Consider the following 21163-nt stretch of genomic DNA (forward strand, 5'->3'; position numbering starts at 1 on the left):
TTTCAATTTACATCAATTAAAACTAGGGTATGGCTTTGTATATATGTTATATTTTCATCTGCAGTAGTGCCGCATGCAGTTTCTGGACACCAATGAGAAGTAGCTTCCCTGCCCTGTCCCTGTCCCTGCTTATGCTGCAGTGACCTGACAGGGAAGAGGCCAATACTATTTGGAAAGGAAAGGAGAAATGAAGTATGTGCATTAGATGTAATAAGCAGGAAAGAGAAAGCTAGAGATGTAGATAAGATGGAAGGATTTTAGCCATTTATTGGGTTTTGTGTGAGGAATTGGCATAGGCTGAGTGCAACGCACCCCTGGGACATTCAATTGCTTCCTGGCCACATGTGACATGCGCTATTTGCCTACAGGAAGAGAAGACACCAAAATTGCAGAAGAAAGAGGAAAAAAGATGAAAAGGATAAAAATTGTATATTCCTATACAAATATATATTTTTTTAATTTGTTGAAGAGAGCTTTTTATTACTATGGAGTACAAGACTCCAGAAGTATATCACTAATATTCGTCTCAAAATCGTGTCAGTAAAATTATATTAAATCATCCACACTTTGAACAACTGGAAGGTCACAATTGCTCTTCCTGACACAAAACGACTATGAAGTGAAAGTATCAGGTATGCTTTTTTAACTTGCTTACTTTGTCTTTGTCTTCAACAACATCTGACACCACATCATCAGGGTCCAATATCCCTCCATCTTTGTATTCTAAATGATGGATCTTCACCCAATATCCTGGTTCCTGAACAAAGAGAAAAAAGAAAATGGATTAGTTCTAAAAGTTGCAATAAAAGGGTTTTCTCAAGATAAAAAGTTAATTTCAATCAAAAACTTTCTAATTGCCGGGGTTCTGAATTTTGGGAGAAAGCCAAACGATGTACTCGATTATCTCCGGCAGCCTTATAAAAAATGTAAGGAGCGGAGGAGCGCATATGTTCGATCGCTACTCCATTCAGGATGGAGCTGTGAATGGAGCCCGATTTTCAGGATCAATGGGGTCCAACCGTTGGGACCCAAAGCAATCAGTAAATTATCACCTATCCCGTAGAGAGGGGGAAAACTTACTATTTGGTGAAAATCCTTTTCAGTTTTAAGATCAAATAAAAGGAAACCAGTTTGAATAAATGTAAAAATGCTAATGGTGGTACGAACACTTAGCGAGTTTAATATTTTGTATCTAAATATATATCATTTTCTCTGTGTTTCTTCTAAAGATACATATTAAGGCATGTAAAGCAGCATTTGGACGAACAATGTAAAACTTGTTTGTGTTTCACCAGTGAAAAATTATGATTATCTGTCTAAGTTATCAGTTTTATATCCAAGTGCTGTACGTTTCTCAAGTTCTCATTGACTTTGCATCTGTGAGACTTGTCTGAGAATAGGAGTAAAGTAGTGCCTGTGAATCATAGAATCATAGAATGGTAGAGCTGGAGGGGACCTCCTAGGTCATCTGGTCCAACCCCCTGCTCAAAGCAGGATTCACTAAATCATCTCAGACAGATGTCTGTCCAGCCTCTGTTTGAAGATGTTCATTGAAGAAGAACTCACCACCTCTCGTGGCTGCCTGTTCCGCTCATTGATCACCCTGTCAAAAAGTTTTTTCTAATATCTAATCTGTGTCTCCTCCCATTCAGTTTCATCACATTGCTTCTAGTCTTTCCTTGTGCAAATGAGAATAAAGATGATCCTTCTACAATGTGACAGCCCTTGAGATATTTGTAGACAGCTATTAAGTCTCCTCTCAGTCTTCTTTTTTGCAAGCTAAACATTCCCAAATCCTGTAACCGTTCCTGATAGGACATGGTTTGCAGACCGGTCACCATTCTGGTCGCTCTTCTCTGAACTTGCTCCAGTTTGTCGATGTCTTTTTTAAAATGTGGTGCCCAAAACTGTACACAGTATTCCAAATGAGGTCTGACCAAAGAGGAGTAGAGTCCGATAATGACTTCACGTGATCTAGACTGTATGCTTCTGTTAATACATCCCAGAATTGTATTTGCCTTTTTTGCTGCTGCATCACACTGTTGACTCATGTTCAGTCTATGATCTATTAGTATACCTAAGTATTTTTCACATGTAGGGTTGCTTAGCTCTATTCCTCCCATTCTGTATATGCTTTTTTCATTTTTATTGCCTAGATGTAGTACTTTGCATTTTCCCTGTTACAAACCATTCTGTTAGTTGCTGCCCACTGCTCCAGTTTATTTAGGTCTTTTTGAAGCCTCTCTCTCTCTTCTCTAGTGTTAGCTATCCCTCCTAGCTTGGGGTCATCGGCAAATGTAATCAGTTTACCCTCAATTCCTTCATCTAAATCATTGATAAAGATGTTGAACAATACAGGTCCCAGGACAGAGCCCTGTGGTACCCCACTTGAAACATTCATCCAACTGGATGTGAAGCCATTTACGACCAGTCCGATCACTAAGCCAGTTATGAATCCACCTAATGGATGGATCTATCAACTTTAATAGGACACTGTCCAGTCTGAGTAATGTCTGATCTACACTCTTACAGCACTCAGACAAATTATAGTAATGTAGAAACAACCAATAGGTAACTTATAATAAAAAAGATTTATGACGTCATAATGATTAAAAAGTCTCCATTTACAGGCCAGGATCTAAATACTTCTCACAGCATAGGACAGATTGATTTAATGTATTGTATTGTACTTCTGTCTCGCTAATCTTTTTATCAAATGTAGGTATAAGACTGGCTATGAGTAAATGAGAGGTTTCTTGCAAGTGTTAGAACATTGTGATGGTAAGAGGGAATGGAGAAAAATGGGCTTCACTATCCCGGGTTGGACAAAGACAGTTGTGAGTAATGTGAAGCTGCAGCTTGCATTCTGACTACGAGCGAATGTACAAAAGAAGAGCAGAGAAAAAGAATTTCTGTTATGGGAATGAATGGTATAGATGTAGTTTTGTGACATTTGTAAGCACAAAACCGCTGAATTCCCACAGAATTATACATCATTTTACTATTTCTACTCGAAAGAAAAAGATCTGTGACACTTGTAGGAGTCCTTAAAGGTGAACACCTAAGTGACAGTATACAGGTATTACTGTACCCAGCAGCCTAAACACAACAGTTATCTACACAGTAATTCTTTATCTGTAAATTGGCTTCTGATTGAATGGGTTGTTTCATCAGACAACCACTTTTAGGCTGCGTTCACACATTGCGTATTTTCGCGCGCGCTTTTTGAAAATACGCAATGTGCTTTGTGTCTGCCAGCAAAGTGAATGGGAAATTCACTTTGCCGTTCAGACACTGTGTAATTTTACGCAGCGGGAAAGCGCAGCTGCGTAAAGAATTGGCATGTCAATTCTTTACGCAGCTGCGTCCTGCGCTTTCTCTCTATTGTGCCCATTATAAGCGATGGAATTACGCAGCGGTGCTCACACACTGAGTAATTCCATCGCTTTTTTACGGAGGCGCAGGATAGATACTCACCTACCCGATGTCAGGGGAGAGGCGTCCGGTCCGCTCCAATCCAATCCTGTGCTTCCAGCATCTGCCGGTGAGCCAATCAGCTGTTAGCTAACCGGCTTGTAACCGGCCAGTCAGCTGATTACAAGCCGGTCAGCTGACGGTCTGCTGATCACTTCACGGCAGATGCTGCAAGCGCGGGACGGAGCAGACGCGTCTCTTATCCATCGGGTAGGTGAGTATCCATAGTCTGTACATACACTGCTAGGGACACACACACGACACATAGACACACAGGACACATAGACACAGACAGTACACACACGACACACAGACACAGACAGTACACATGTCAAACTGAAATGAAATGTGACATTATACATGTCACCCTTCATTTTCACACTGCGCTTTTTGCTGCGCTTTTTTACGCAGTGTGTGAATGGAGGTGCTTTTTTTACCTGCTTAAAAAATGCAGGTAAAAAAAGCAGGAAAATACGCAGAGTAAAAAAACGCAGGGATATACGCAATGTGTGAACGCAGCCTTAGGCTGGAACCCATTTTTACATCCAACAAAAATGTGCAGGTTTTTTTTCACATTTATTCTACTGCATAGTGTACTGGAAAACAGGAAAAAAAATCGAAGTGCATTGAAATTGGAAAAAAAAGTGCAATTTCATAATTTTTTTTTTTTTTTTTTTTTTTTATTTACCAGGTTCACTATATGGCAAAACTGACCTAGCAATATGATTCTCCAGGTCAGTCCGACTACTCGGATACCAAACAATTATAGCTTTTTGTTTTTTAATTTAAGTGGTGCCACCCTGCATCAAAGTCAGGGAGCCAGCATATGATGTAAGTTTACTTCATATGTCGTGAAGGGGTTAAATATATTTGTGAATGGTTCAACTAAACTCAATTTTAAAAATGGACAGTAGATGAATGACAAAAACCAGATGTGTGAATATAGCCTTAAAATACATTTGTCGTGGGAAGTAGACAATCAGCATTGTCCCCCTCCAGGTAGCCTTATGGCGAACAGCTGATTGCGCCGGGGAAGCCATGCTCAACTAGCCATTGTAGAAGTATGGTGCTGATTCACTTGCATAGTCATACAAGTAGCACAAGGACAGCTTGAGTCTGCCAAAATGGGTGCCACCCTTAGAGAGTCAAGATTGTGGAACAATATCCAAACAAACTGGCAGACAGATCCTGATACAAAGTGGATAGATATCGCTAATCCTTAAGAAAACGGGCATTTGAGTCCTGGAACACGTTGTGTGTTTGAGGTTACTTAAAGAATATTCCTATCCACTTTGTGCCAAAATCTGTCAGTCAATTTGTTTGGACGAATATTGTTCCACAAACATGTTATGCTCTTGATCATGGCCTCCTGCCTCCATCAAATACAGTGGCTGCATCATGTTATTCATTTTAAAGCAATCAGTGTAGTTGGGTTCACTTGGCAAAACCCTGTATGGTGAGCACCTCCACTATTGTCGTAATTTATTTACACTATGTTTGCCTCTTTTCTGATTGTTTCCATTCCCCCTGCTTACCTATTTACGCTAAGAGAGCGGATCTCCCCTATAGCTCATGGAGAGAGAGGTCTCAAGTAGGGGACCATCTCTAAGATGTCCATAGGACCTAAAAGATCATACGGACAAGCCCTTTAAATTCCAACACAATGTCCTAACAATCACAAAAGAGAACACTTGTCTCAAAAATGGACTACAAGGAATATGGCTACTTTGAAGGTAGTTTTTCTCAATTTAGTTTTGTCCAGGGATGTAAAATACTGTACAGTCATGGCCAAAAGTTTTGAGAATGACACCAAAATTATATTTTCACATGATCTGCTGGCCTCTGGTTTTTATTAGTGTTTGTCTGATGTTTATATCACATACAGAAATATAATTGCAATCATATTAAGAGTACCAATAGGTTATATTGACAGTTAGAATGAGTTAATGCAGCAAGTCAATATTTGCAGTGTTGCCCCTTCTTCTTCAAGACCTCTGTAATTCTCCCTGGCATGCTCTCAATCAACTTTTGGACCAAATCCTGACTGATAGCAGTCCATTCTTGCATAATCAATGCTTGCATTTTGCCAGAATTTGTTGGGTTTTGTTTGTCCACCCGTCTCTTGATGATTGACCACAAGTTCTCAATTGGATTAAGATCTGGGGAGTTTCCAGGCCATGGACCCAAAATCTCTATGTTTTGTTCCATGAGCCATTTTGTTATCACCTTTGCTTTATGGCAAGGTGCTCCATCATGCTGGAAAAGGCATTGTTGGGCGCCAAACTGCTCTTGGAGGGTTGGGAGAAGTTGCTCTTGGAGGACATTCTGGTACCATTCTTTATTCATGGCTGTGTTTTTAGGCAAGACTGTGAGTGAGCCGATTCCCTTGGCTGAGAAGCAACCCCACATATGAATGGTTTCAGGATGCTTTACAGTTGGCATGAGACAAGACTGGTGGTAGCGCTCACCTCTTCTTCTCCGAATAAGCTGTTTTCCAGATGTCCCAAACAATCGAAAAGGGGATTCATCAGAGAAAATGACTTTGCCCCAGTCCTCAGCAGTCCACTCCCTGTACCTTTTGCAGAATATCAGTCGGTCCCTGATGTTTTTTCTGGAGAGAAGTGGCTTCTTTGCTGCCCTCCTTGAAACCAGCCCTTGCTCAAAGAGTCTCCGCCTCACAGTGCGTGCAGAAGCACTCACACCAGCCTGCTGCCATTCCTGAGCAAGCTCGGCACTGCTGGTAGTCCGATCCCGCAGCTGAAACAGTTTTAAGATACGGTCCTGGCGCTTGCTGGTCTTTCTTGGGTGCCCTGGAGCCTTTTTGACAACAATGGAAGCTCTCTCCTTGAAGTTCTTGATGATGCGATAGATTGTTGACTGAGGTGCAATCTTTGTAGCTGTGATACTCTTCCCTGTTAGGCCATTTTTGTGCAGTGCAATGATGGCTGCACATGTTTCTTTAGAGATAACCATGGTTAACTGAAGAGAAACAATGATACCAAGAACCAGCCTCCTTTTAAAGTGTCCAGTGATGTCATTCTTACTTAATCATGACTGATTGATCGCCAGCCCTGTCCTCATCAACACCCACACCTGTGTTAACGGATCAATCACTAAAACGATGTTAGCTGCTCCTTTTAAGGCAGGACTGCAATGATGTTGAAATGTGTTTTGGGGGTTAAAGTTCATTTTCTGGGCAAATATTGACTTTGCAAGTACAGTAATTGCTGTTAAGCTGATCACTCTTTGACATTCAGGAGTATATGCAAATTGCCATTACAAAAAATGAAGCAGTAAACTTTGGAAAAATTACTATTTGTCTCATTCGCAATACTTTTGGCCATGACTGTATATTTATACATTTATAGCTCTCTACGTACATGATCATCATTATCAAGATGCTCCCATGCTTGAAAGAATTACTGTAGTTGAAAAGGAACCTAGGTGAACACACTCTTGCATACAACCCCTGGTAACAATGATAAAAAGTACCACAAATTAAGGATGTTTACAAGTTTTAGTTTTTTTTTTATTTGCAGCTAATTTCTATAAAAATATTGCCACAGGTCTAAAAAGGGCACATCAGTCTATAACTAAACGGTGATTATAAATAGTAAACTATGGGACTTGGCCGATTAAAAGAAAACATGGCCTAAAAAGAGTTGCCAATTGAAACAATGGAAAGGATTAGACATTTCTGCATGACTGACACAAAATGATGATGGCAAAAAATGATGGCTGTTCATCAGGTAGAGGTAACATTTGGTGTAAGTGTAAACAAAATGGCAAAGATATGACAAGAAAATATACAAGTAGACCAAAAAGAAGTCAAAGTCTCACACTAGAAAATCAAAGCAATATGCCTTGAAAAATAGAAAATGCATGAGAAAACAAAACAAATCAAAAACAAATGGATGGAAACAGAAGTCAAGGTTTGTGACAGAAACGTAAGAAATCAACAAGTTTCAGTAAGATTTATATACTGAACAAAATCAAAACCAGCAGTAACACCTTAACTGTGGCCTACAGAGAAGCAATCATGGAGTGTGGATGATTGGATGAAAGTGATATTCAATGATGGATCACAAATCTGCACCAGCCAAGAAGGAGATGCTCGAATATATGTCTGATGTTGTTCTTATGAAACTTAAAACAAATAAAAGCTATTATATTGCAGATTCATTAATGATCGGAGGTAAATCAGAAGGGATAGAAGTCATTACTTTAACAGTCAATGCACCGATGTATTCATATGAATTGGGGCCAATCTGAAGTACCCAGGAGCAGTCACTAAACAGTGTGCAGAGCAGCGGTGACCACTCCATATACTGTTACATCTGGTTGGTGCTGGTAACAGCTGATCAATAGCGGTGCTGGGATTCAGACCCACACAAATCATAGGATAGGCCATCAATATATCTGTAGTGAAAAACGCCTTTAAGTCTATGCTTCAAAGAGTTCAGGAGGTAATAAAAGCCAAAGAAGGATTGACAAAGTACTAAATGATTACATAATTTTTCCCAACATTAAGAGATGTAAGATTTTTAAATTAGATTAATGAAACTATTTACTTTTATTACTGTGAGATATGCTGCATAAAGCTAGAATGTTCAGCTACCAAACAAACACTCTGGGAGAATTCCGAAGGTTAATGCACCAGAATTCTGGCTTAATAAATCTGGGCAAGGCATAAATTATGTGTTTTATACACTGTTCCCATATCACTCAACACGATGGTGTGGCCTATCTAAAGGGAGGCATGACTTAGTTGGAAAATAGATATGATCTGAAATGAAGCATTGTGATCAGGGTTGCCACCAGTCCAGAAATTCCTTGACAATCGGTACTTATAGGGCACTTTCACAGTGAATGTAGCTAATGTCTTTCAATAAAAATTATGGACTGTAGACATAACACTTATAATCCTAATGATTTACCATGGTTTTACAAAGTCTCTGTAAAAAATATTGACAGTGTGATTTTTTTGATAAGTTGTTCAGAAATAGTCAAATATCAAGTTAGCAACCCAACCATCCAAAATTGGAGCAAAATTTTGTCATGAAATGTTAAAGCAAGCCAACTAATAAATAGTGTAAACTTAGACAAGACTGTGCAGTGGGGAACGCACTCCTGCTTGTGTGACAGTTCATGGTAGCAGCATTGCGGTGGCCTGAAGTGTGAGCGCTCTGATATTCCTATATGAGGCAGCAATGACTCTGTAGCACTGTAAGCACAGAGAGGCATGAGAAAAGTGATGGGAGCTGACACTAACAATGCATTTCAGTGATCCCGATCAGCAACGTAGTGGTGCTTACCAGCTCAGGTGGAAAGAACTTGTAAGCACTGTGCATGTTTGGCCACTGTTGCCCTTGGCAACAAGCTATTAAAAAAAGAGAAAAAGAAAGATAGCTGGAGAACATGGGAACATTTAAACTGCAAATACTTGAGAATATCAAATTATGATCATGGGGAAAAGCCTTTAAGACTTTAGCCTAAGCTTACATAATTTGAAATGTACATGGTTTTAGCAAATCAGGGTAGGAACCAGGGTCCATCGACGAAAGTAGTAGTCCATGGCTGCCGATCTGAACCCTGCAAACCTCCTCTAACGGACATCATTGGGTGTGTTGCGCTGTAATCAAGTTGTTGGACCTCCAAATAGAAGAGGCAATATGGATTCCGGCAAGTAGAATTTTCGCAGAGCTCTAGTAGGCAGCCACAGACTACCGGTTTGGTGGATGGACCAGGGTCCCGCAAAATATTTTTGATCATCTCGAATTGTTCTAGTTATAATAAGTCATATACTGAGGCTGCTTTAGGTCCTCATATTTGTCTTTAAAAGCACAGAATCTGCTTTCTGCATACTTTGCACGGTGGAGCAGAACCATCAATGTACTTATGCCAGTTTTCTGTGATAAAAACAATGCTGTATAGAGTATTCAGGCTTAAAGCTACAAGTATGAAACACTTTTGCCATTCTTCTGTCATTCAAAGAGAATCCTGTTGATGAATTATGTGCTCAAATTAAAGAAGTTGTCCAGTACTATTTAAAATTTCCCCAATGTATTTAAACTGTAAATACCTTTCATTTATTGCCTGTGAACGGCGCTATCGCTGTCCACTCACAGGCATCACGTGATCCCCGGCTGCAGCCGGCTCAGTGATGCGCTCCCCGTGGTGGATGCTGGGCTGTGTGCGGGGTTTTCCCACACGTCACACCCAGCATCCACCATGCGCTTTCCCAACGAATGAGGAGAGGGAAGGCACGCAGTGGATGCTGGACTGTGACACAGCCCATCAATGACTAGGGAGCGCGTCACTGGGTCACGCCCGGCAGCAGCTGGAACTTGATGTGACATCAGTGGATGCCAAAGCCGGCTGCAGCCGGGGTCACGTGATGCCTGTGAGAGGTCAGCAATAGCACCGTTCATCGGCAATAAAAACAACAAAAGGTATTTACAAAAAAAAACTTATCTGCACAGTTTAAATACATTGGGAGAAGTTTAAATAGTAGTGGACAACCCCTTTAAATGCACCAAGTCCTTCCAGTACATTACGTTCCTAATTGGTGCACCTTTTCTTGGAATTTTACATTGTATTATTCCTCCTGAAAATGTATTACTAAATTGACAACTCGATGTTACAATACAACTATGTCAAAAGTAGTGACTCTCTGCACAGTCTGGCACCGTCAGGCTGTGCAAGAATAGAACATTTTGATAAAGGGAATAGTAGTACCCAGTTTAATCACATTTTAAGGAGGAATAAAAGAGGAATGTAAGGATCCTTCACAATTGTTGTTATTTATCTTATACAAGTTTTTACTAAAAAGACAGTGCAGCTATAAATAAAGAAGATTTGCCAGCTCACCTGGCACAACACTTTAAAGGGGATCTGTCACCAGAAAAAACGCTAGTAACCTGCAGGTATGGGGTTAATCTATAGGTTAACTGTGTTACTAACCTGCCGGGTGCCTGTACATAGCCGAATGCTGCGGGGAGAAAATTAGCTTTATTCTCCAAGGCAGCATTTGGTTTCAATCACAGGGGCGGCGCCAGTTCAGTCACCGCTCTGAGTATAGAGACCAGCAGTTGTAACCGCAACTACCGGCCCTGACTGACAGCCTGCCCTAATGCAGAGCGATTATCAGTCAGGGCCGGGGGAGTGGTTACAGCTGCTGCTCAGTATTCTCAGAACAATTACTGAACCCGCGACGGCACAGCCCCCGTGACTGAAACTGAATGCTGCTAGGGAGAATAAAGTTAATTTTCTCCCCGCAGCGTTCAGCTATGTGCAGGCACTGGGCAGGTTAGTAAGTAACACTATTAACCTGCAGATTAACTCCATATCTGCAGGATAATAGCGTTTTTTCTGGTGACCGGTTCCCTTTAAGTAAATTCCAGGGGTGCTACACTGTAGAGCCACAGCATTTAAAGACATCAAATGCAAATCTCAATTGTAGAAATTAGAAAATTACAGTTGTAATCATGATAAGTTCTTGTTATCCAGCTAAATTCATACACTATTAAACTCTGCCCAACATATTCCATTTGATGTTGGATATTCGTGAAAAATAAATGTTCACAAACAATTGTTTTCTTGGAACTTCCTCCGAGCCTGTAGAATGTATTATAGTAGTGTATTTTACTTTGTAGAAAGAGGGTGAAACCATACTAACAGCTAATGTAGATAATAAACAACCAATTCTAGCCAAGGAGATTTTCCAGAGAAAACATCTTAAGTGCTTAGTGTGTAGCTGCCAAGGGTGAGCAAAACTCTGCTGTGTGGTCCACAGGAATGCAGTACACACTGCCAAGGGAAAAGAATTGAGGTGGGGCAAGAAAATCAACTTTTGTTTTATTTTCAGTAAAAGACATTACTCATATGTACCCAACAAATGGCAAAAAAAGTTTGGTAACTGATTTAGATAACAGTAAGTTTGAGCATTCGCTGGCAGTCCAAGATACCGTATCAAGGTCTGTAACCCTAACTAGTCAATAGTTAATGAAACTGATTCCTCAACCTGTATAAGGCTATGTGCGCACGATCAGGATTTGAAGCAGAAATTTCCCATGCGTTTTTGCATCTCCTTGGCAGGAAAAACGCATGCGGAAATTCTGCGCGTTTTTGACGCATTTTTTGATGCGTTTTGATGCTTTTTTTAAGCGTTTTTTGTACATCAAAGAATGCTCTTTGGAGCTAAATAAAGTTATTTGGTGGGACATAGAGTAATCCAAGGGTTTAAGCAGTGTCTGTGTGTTTATTTAACTCTTTCCTTTACTTTAATTAGGTTTGGTCATGAAAAGGTCTGATTGACACCTTTTCATAACCAAACAAAAGAGCTTGGTGTCAGCTAATCCCAGTCACCCAATCTTCATTAGCATTTCTAGTCACGTAATTTATGCAGCAGCTGTTAGCTGGTCTTTTTAGCCAGGGAAGGTGCCATTAGGCAAACATGGTCCTGGCCATTATTAACAACTCACAGCTGTTTCATTACCGCTACGCCCCCCCCCCCACCCCGATCAGCACTCAGCAGCGCTTTGGACGCAACATATTTTTGATGCCGCACTTTTATTTTCGATACATGTGAATCCACCGCATATGTGTACACTACAGAAATTGACATGCCGCGGGTGAGTTTGGGTACTTGGCCACGGTCAAGAGCCGCTGCAGGTTTGGCGCTGCGTGTTTATACAACGTCAAACCCGCAGCATCCTGATGCGTGCATCAGAGGCTGCGGATCACTCGTGGACACTGACATGCAGCACGTCTTTCAGGACCGCAGCATGTCAAATTCTCTTGTGAGTTGCTAGTGTCCGCAACAGAAATTTGACCACTAGAATGCATTGAATGCGGTAAATCCACATGGTCTAGAGAACACATGTGGATTTACCTGCGTTCAATAGAATGCAACGTTTTGGACGCAAAAAAAAAATGTATGTCCAAAGCTGCTACATCCGGATCGTGGGCACAAAACCTAAAATGAAAAAAAAAAATAAAATGGTATGGGCTCCCGCGTCATTTGTATAACCAGCAGAGGGAAAGTCAACCGCTGGGAGCTTATATTAGTAGCCACGGAAGGGGCAATTAGCCAAAAATGTTCCTTGGCTATTAATATCAGCCCACAGCTGTTTGTTTAGCCTTTACTGCCTAGATTACAGGAGGACCCCAGAAAAAATTGATGTGGGGTCCCCCTATAAAATCTAACCAGCAAAAGCTAAATAGACAGCTGCAGGCTGCTATTAATAGCCAGGGAAGGGACCATGGATCCTGGCCCCCTTCGCGGCTATTAATATCATCCCTCAGCAGTCCCAGAAAAGGCGCATTCATAAGACGCACCAAATCTGGCGCTTAGTCTCTGCACTTCCCACTGCCGTGTAGCGGTGGCAAGTGGGGTAATGGGGTTGGGGTTTCACGTCAGCCTTGTATTGGTGGCTGGCGTGAAGCCCAGGTTAGTAATGGAGGGCGTCTATAAGACGCCGTCATTACTAACTGCGTAGTAAAATGGTCGCCGCTTTTTCAATAAAAGACACGGCCAGAATAAAGTATTTTGATGAAATAAAAAAACACATGGTTCTACAAATTTTTTTTATTATCCTCTCAGTCCCCGAATCCCTTGATCTCCTGAAAAAAAGTAAAACAACTATATCCCTCACCTGTCCGCCGTCAATGACGCAGTCCACGATCACCGCCAACGAGTGTCCCACAGCGATCTGGGTCACTTATACAGCAGTGACATCAGCAATCACGGATGTCACTGCTGTAGAAGCCAGCAATGTACACTGACAGGGGTCTAAAATCACTACTGTCAGTGTACATGATTCTGGAGTGAGGTCACTGGGGTTGACCAGCTGAAGATCAGCTAATCAGCCAAGGTGAACTTACCACCATGGGAGAATTCTTCAGAATGTTCCCATGGTGAAGTCACGTGATCATCAGCTGATCGGTCACGTGATCATCAGCTGATCGGTCACGTGATCATCAGCTGATCGGTCACGTGACCGATTAGTTGATCACTGACGTCAACGCAAGTCCTGGCATCTCAGTACACTGCTGGGAGCGAGCGGACACCAGAGGCTGCCGGACAGGGGAGTATAAGGTTTTTTATTTTAATTTTTACTTTTTTTTTTTTAATCTTTTCTCGCTGTCATCAGTGGGAGCGGAGGTTGGATGAGAGGAACAGTAGTCCTCCTCTCCCAACCTGGGTACCACCTGCACCACGTTTCCAGTGCAAATTTGTGTCTATTGCCTTTAATTGAAATGCAGCAAATCTGCAGGTATAGATATTATACCTGCGGGTTTGCTGCGGTTCAATGCAAGTCAATGGGCGCGAATTTGCGGCGGAAATGCACGAACAATGGCCATGCTGCGTTTTTTTCCGCAATGGTAATCCTGAGTGGAGATTTAAGCATCATGTGCACAGCACATCAGGATTACCATTGCTACAGCTGGCAGACCTATTAACAAGCGTTTTCGCAGCTGGAAAACCGCTGCGAAAACGCATCAAAAATGCTTCGTGTGCTCTTAACCTAAAGCATGCAATGAATCTCTGCACTATTAGTATAATGAAGACAACTGCTTAAACGACAATGCCATACACCAATGACAACTGGTTACAAACCGCAATCTAAATATATTGCTACTGGAAGTTGAAAAGCACTTCATATGAAAATGATGGCTGTAGCATAAATTAAATAATAAAAATAAAGTGGTTAAAAAGAACAAAATTTATATAGCAAACTATGGTGAGAGAGCATAAGTTAATTAGACTCACTATATGTATTAAAAGAGTTTAGCGTGTATCCACATGATGAAGGATCCATTGTGGTTGTCCTGTGGATCTAGCAAGTAGATTCAACCCACTTGTAAGATTAGGGCTTGTGCACATGACTAAAAATCGGATGAGTACTATCTGTTATTCAATATCCATATCATATCTTTCTAGATTGCAGAAGCTTTTACCATGCACAGTAAATTTAAATATGCGCATGATTAAAGTCTAGAATCAATCACCATTTCAGTTTTCAGTGCTTGGTTGTTATCTGGTTAAATGGGTTATCCTCAACTTTAAAAACACATTCTAAATGAACTCAGGGGAGAAAAACGAATACTCACCTAGTGAACCAGCATGGCTCCTCCATACTCAGAACTGTATCCACCACTCATCACCTGGCTCCTTCTTCTTGCAAGGAATATCGCATGGAGCAAGGAGCCACGTCAACCAATCAGTGGCTGCAACCTTCAAACAATATCTCTTCCAGCTCAAACAGAATATGAAGCCTGGAATGTGAAGATTTGTTTCTGGGTGGTACGCCACAGTCATTATGTAGTAGTACTTTAACTGCTGGATTTACTAATGAGTATTTTTTTTTTAGGGCATAGGGGTTTAAGGAGAGGCCACATTACCGAAAAGAATAGGATCTCCAGTGACCTGATTTTTGTGACAAGTCTGACTGATTTAAAAGTGTAGTAGAATTTTCTTTAAACAAGGCATAAAGTGGTTAATAGCACACCAGACTCCTCTAAAATATAACAGGATTAAAAAGGAATGGCTCAATAGCCAAATGTGCCTGAAAATTACTACAAACTGTTGGCAACCATTAAAATAAAATAAGTATAATAATGTAAAAGTCCTTATCATTATGCTAATTATATTCAAGCAGAGTTTCATGATAAGCCCCGAAGATACTGCATTTAATAATTGTAAAATTCACAGCATTCATTCAAATTATCCTGTAACACTACCATTAAATGAACAGAACAAGAATTATCAGCATGTACTTAAAGCCTTACTGCTGTGATAGGACACAGGAAAGACACAGTTCGTGGAATTTACAAACTGAAATATTCATATTTGATGTTATCATTTGAAAGTGTGTTTTTTCTGGATAAACCAAGTAGAATGGAGGCCAAAATAATAGTGGTGGTTGTAGTAGTAGCAGCTGCACTATTAGTGCTGAAATGTTGGCAACAGACACAACCATAGGTGATGAGAGAACAGACAAAAAATGTAAGAAATGGATAGTAATGGAGACCTAGTGCAACACATGAAAGAAACAAAAAAACAATCAGGATATCAACAAAACAAAAAATTGTGAACACGGCACTCACCAAGTTGCATAAAGTCCTTTATTTCCAAAATAAGTGCATATAACGGGGAGCGTTACATGGTGTAAGACTGGGTAACAATTATTTCGTGTTCACCTATGTTGCACCTGATGAAGCATAAGTGAACGTGAAATGGTTGTGTCACATAGTGACTAGGTACGGTGGGCACCTACCTTATCCCTCAAACTAGGGGGTGCCCTAGTCTATACCTGTCCCCCGGATTACCCCGGGAGGTGTCGTAACTTGATATTCTCCTATCTTAAACTTTATCTGTTCCCTCCCCTACTCAGGTAGGTGTGATGCTGGACTGTATAGGAAAACACTAACCAGACAGAAAAGGGAAGACATACAGGGATGAAAGACGAGTATAATCATACAAGTATACTCAGAAAACAACAGAATGGAACACAAGGGAGGGATAAACCAAATAGAGAGGATGAGGATTAACATACAAACCAACTTCACGCAGAAATCTCCTGAACAACTCTCCAACCACCTACTCTAAACACTGAACTACTCCTTCAACTCCAAACTAGGAAGTAAGAACCATCACTGGCAATTCCCAAGTGCCAGTGGCAAGCATATATACCAAGCAGGAGTGGCCAACACAGTACAGATGAGACAATTCAGGATGGAGAACTCCAGGAGATCAACTGAACTGATTAACCCTTGCAATGACAGAGCAAGGAAAATCTGCAATGTTTAATAGGATGGTGAAGCAGTTCTAATCAGTGCAGGATTTTGTGTGACCAGACGCTGTGCTCTTCTGGCCCATCTCTGTTGCGGTATCGCCGTGACAGGCAGTTGCCTAGCCTTGGAACATATAATTGTCTCCTGTGATATGCACTTATTTTGGAAATAAAGGAAGTTTTACACAAAATTGTGGCATATTCCATCCCCGCTGCTCCAGCACCACCACTCCTGTAAGCATGCTCTCACATACATTTTTCTTGTGACTGCTGAAGACATACACTTGCTTTAGCAAAAACATACCATAGAAGCAAAGTGAGGTCAGTGATTGACTGCAGTATTCACAGTATTAATGAATGTGATGTCATTGCTGTAGAACTGGCAGGGTTAACCAGAGTAGAGTCACTGAAATGTGGTGTGTGTGTGTTTAAGTAATGATTATTTTAATATTTTAACAATTTTACAGCACTAATTTAATTTTCATTGTACATGTGTATGAGTGGTGGAGGGCCCTGTGTTCCCCCTCCCTATTTTAGACTGATTGAAATATCTTTTCTGACAGTCTATTCAAGACATCCAAACGTTTCTTTTAATGAATCTACAATAAAGAGATCATGTGTTTTTAATATGACCTGGCGTCCATGGAGCTGGATCACCGTCGTTTTCCCTACACAGCCATTGCTCAAGCGCCCACAGTAGCGCTGATCGCGGATCCCGGACATGATCAACTTCCATTGGAGGTGGGCTGGTAGTATCCTTTTGTTTCTAGAAGTTCAGGAAGTGACAGTTTAGTTGTGGGCACAGTGAGAGGTGACAGCAGCAGCCACAGGTTTCAGGCTGCTAGGGACAATATAAGCCTAAAATGCTCGGGGCAGTGGATTGTAAAGAACCCCTCCGTGCGAGTCCGCTTGCTTAACCTGGGAACCTTGAGATGGACGTCAGGGCCCTTGAGCCCACTCAGCCTGCCAAGATGCAGGAGAAAATGGACTCAAACTCTCAGAGGCAGTGGGTAATGGCATTCGTGTGCACTGCTAGTGGTGGATAAGAATTCATAGTGTTAGGCAAGTTAGCAAGAGGGATCCTCTACCCGTACCAAGAACCAGGGCAGAAGTTGTGTCCGGTACCTATGGGAAAGACGACAACCTGTTGGGCCTTATTCTTTATGCCTGTTTGTAAAGGCTGCCAGTTATCAAGTAAAAGTTTGATTGTTTTTACAAATTCTGTGTCCCCTGAATTGATTGCTGCAAAAGGTTCCAGAAGTGGAAATTCTGGAGCCAGTAGAGGCCTGCAGGCCAGAAGTAAGTGTGATGCACCCCACCCCAGAACAACGGGGCGTGTTCACAATTTGTCTGTAGGGTGCCAGAGCGAACAGAAGCAGCAGCTCGCCCACGACTACCTCGCTCGAGCACCTTACACATGCAATGTATTGTCAATGCATTTATTTCCTGTGAATTTCTGAAAAAGCAGTGATCACTGCGTATTTACCATGTTTTTGGAAAATCATGGTGAAAAAAAAAAACACATTGTGAAAGCACTCTGTTACCAGAATTATAAAAATACTGTTCTGAGTAAAACATGTAAATCACTTAAAAATCTATTTATCTATTTATTAGGTATGCATTAAAAACCCACTAAACAAACAAAATGCAAAAATTAGTAAACAGAAAACCCTTGATAGGGTGAAAAACAAAGACTTCAGATGAATAGGTCCACTATAAATAACTGGACCACTGTAAATCCCTACAGTAATACCCTGTATACTGATACTGCCTACCCATGGGGATTGGCACCCTAGAGGATAAATGAGAGATGGCTACACCAATCAACATAGGCTCTCCATAGGCAGCCTTAATAAGCCATAATATAGTGAAAACCCAGGTACATATATACCTCAATGATGGTCAAAAACAGATATATATAGAAGGATAGATAGGGTGAACTGCAGGAGACAAGAACAATATTACTCACAGGGAAAAGATAACATCATGTGTCAATCATGCCACTACGCATTTCTCCATGATACATGATTCATCAGGAGGCCAGGTACTTGATAGAGAAACAGATGGCAGGCCCACAGTGTGGTGTGAACCACTGTTGATTGGGGGCGCAATTTTTCGTTTATCCTTTATGGTACCAAACCCCGTGGCTAGGTATTATCAGTATACAAGGTATTACTGTAGGGCTTTACAGTGGTCCTGGTGTTGCCTGGTGTTCATAGTGAACCTGTTCATCTGAGGTCTTTGTTTTTCACCCTATCAAGGGTTTGGTGTTGGTTATTTTTTGCACTGTTTGATGAGTTTTTTAACCCCTTTTTCGACCTTGTCAGTAATAGTACGTAGCTGTGCCCTGGGACTTATGGACCAGCTACGTATTTTTACGCGCGCTGCGATCGCGCCTGCACACAAGCGGTGCGGGGCAATCGCCGCCGGGCGTCAGCTGATTGTCACAGCGCACCGCTCCCGGCACATTAACCCCCACAATGCTGCGATCAAAGTCGATTGCAGCATTGCGATAGCAAGGGGAGAGGTGATCATTATACTCACCACTCCTGTCGGCATCCAGCGATGTCTGCAGCGGCTTCCGGATGTTGCCATGACGACCCGATGTCATCATGACAACATCTGGGTCACCAGGAGGCAGGACGTTACTTTGGTCATGCGCAGTGCGCGACCAAAGTAATGTCTCCCCTGTGTGCAGCGCTGACAGCCTGCATGGCATAGGGAGCTGCTGCTCTCTATGCTATACAGCCGATAAAGCTGCAAAAAATGAAAGTTCCACACTGGGACAATGTGTAAAAGTAAAAAAAAAAGTAGAGAAGTGAAAAAAAAATATTGTAAAAATATTTAAAAAAAAAAAAAAAAAAAGGAAAAAAAAGAATCCCCAAAAAACAAAAATATATTGAACCCATAATATTTATTTATTATGCAAAAAAAAAATAAATAAACCAATAAAAGTACAAATATTTGGTATCGCCGCGTCCGGAACGACCTGACCTATAAAACTGTCCCACTAGTTAACCCCTTTAGTGAACACGGTAAAAAAAAAAAAAACTAAGCAAAAAACAATGCTTTATCATCATACTGCCAAACAAAAAATGGAATAACACGCGATGAAAAAGACGAATGTAAATAAAAATGGTACCGCTGAAAACGTCATCTTGTCCCGCAAACAAACAAGCCGCCATACAGCTCCATCATCCGAAAAATAAAAAAGTTATAGCTCTCAGAATAAAGCGATACAAAAAAATTATTTTTTCTATAAAATCATTTTTATTGTGTAAAAGTGCCAAAACATAAAAAAATATATAAATGCGGTACCACTGTAAACGTACTGACCCGAAGAATAACGCTGCATTATCAATTTTACCACACGCGGAATGCAAAAAAAAAAAAAACAATTCCTGAATTGTTGGTTTTTGTTTATTCATCCTCCCAAAAATCAGAATAGAAAGCGATCAAAAAATGTCACATGCCCGAAAATGGTACCAATAAAAAAGTCAACTTGTCCCGCAAAAAACAAGCTGTCACATGACTCGGTCGGCCAAAATAAGGAAAAATTAAAGCTCTCAAAATATGGTGATGCAAAAACTAGTCTTTAAAAAAAAAAAAAAGCGTCTTTTAGTGTGTGACAGCTGTCAATCATAAAAACCAGATATGAATCTGGTATCTCTGTAATCGCACCGACCCGAAGAATAAAGTCGTCTAATTACTTATACCACACGAGGAACGGTGTAAAAAAATAAACTCTAGGGTTAGGGTTGGGGTTGGGGTTGGGGTTGGGACTTTTTCAAAAGTAAAGAAAAAAAAAATGATGACAATATGACGACCAGTGTTGAGCGCAAGTGCTCGCTACTTGAGTTTGCATAGGGTGCTAGGGTATGCACTAAGTATCGCGGGTGTTCGAGTGACATGCTCGAGTCTCTGCCCCATATTCTTCGCAGCCAAAAAAAAACATTGCTGGGATCGCCTGCCATGCGCGAGCGATCCCCGCATGGTTTTTTTTGGGTGTCTAACAACCGTGAAACATGCGGGGCAGGGACTCGAGCATGTCACTCGAGCACCCGCGATTCTTGGTGCATAACAGAGTACCCGATGCAAACTCAAGTAGAAAGCACTTGTTCTCAAGACTAATGACAACTTATTCAATATGATGACCTAATGTTATCAAATTCTGTTGTACCTTTGGGTTCAAAATGTACACTATACCCCTTGATAAAATCCTTGAGGGGTCTAGTTTCCAAAATGGAGTCAATTGTGGGGGGTATTCACTATTTTGGCACATCAGGGGCTCCTGAAATGCGACATGGCATCCGCTCTTGATTCCAGCCAATTTTGCGTTCAAAAAGTCACATAGTGCTCCTTCCCTTCTGAACCCTGACATGCGCCCAAACAGTGTATTTTCCCCACATATGGGGTATTGGCGAACTCAGGAGAAATTGCACAACAGTTTTTAGGTTCCATTTTCTCCTCTTATCCTTGTAAAACTAAAAAATTTGGGGCAAAAATATCATTTTTGTGGAAAAAGTTAGATTTTTTTATTTTCACGGCTTCATGTTCTAAACTTCTGTGACGCACCTGGGGGTTCAATGTGCTCACCACACATCTAGATAAGTTCTCTGAGGGGTATAGTTTCCAAAATGGTGTCACTTGTGGGGGTTTTCACCGTTTAGGCACATCAGGGGCACATCCACTAATTATTCAAGCAAATTTTACATTCAACAAGTCAAATGGCGCTCCTTCCCTTCCAAACCCTCCCGTATGCCAAGCAGTGGTTTTCCCCCACATATCGGGTATTGGCTTACTCAGGAGAGATTGCACAACAAGTTGCATGGTGCAATTTCTCCTGTGACCCTTATGAAAATGCAAAACTGGGGGCTGAAAAACATTTTTGT

General features: G+C 41.2%; 1 protein-coding gene across 5 annotated transcripts in view; it reads right to left on the reverse strand.

The window, feature by feature from the left end:
- The window catches only part of PARD3B (par-3 family cell polarity regulator beta), a 2083049-nt gene that overhangs the window by 1942150 nt on the left and 119736 nt on the right, over nucleotides 1-21163 (reverse strand). For all 5 annotated transcript variants that reach the window (XM_073646400.1, XM_073646398.1, XM_073646401.1 and 2 more), the window contains one exon: nucleotides 656-757. In XM_073646400.1, the coding sequence (XP_073502501.1) occupies nucleotides 656-757 (102 nt within the window). The remainder of the gene's footprint in view (nucleotides 1-655; nucleotides 758-21163) is intronic.

The sequence above is a fragment of the Phyllobates terribilis genome, unplaced genomic scaffold (genome assembly GCF_046119375.1).
Source record: "Phyllobates terribilis strain yellow unplaced genomic scaffold, ASM4611937v1 Scaffold_9__5_contigs__length_417890890, whole genome shotgun sequence".
Taxonomy (NCBI): Eukaryota; Metazoa; Chordata; class Amphibia; order Anura; family Dendrobatidae; genus Phyllobates; species Phyllobates terribilis.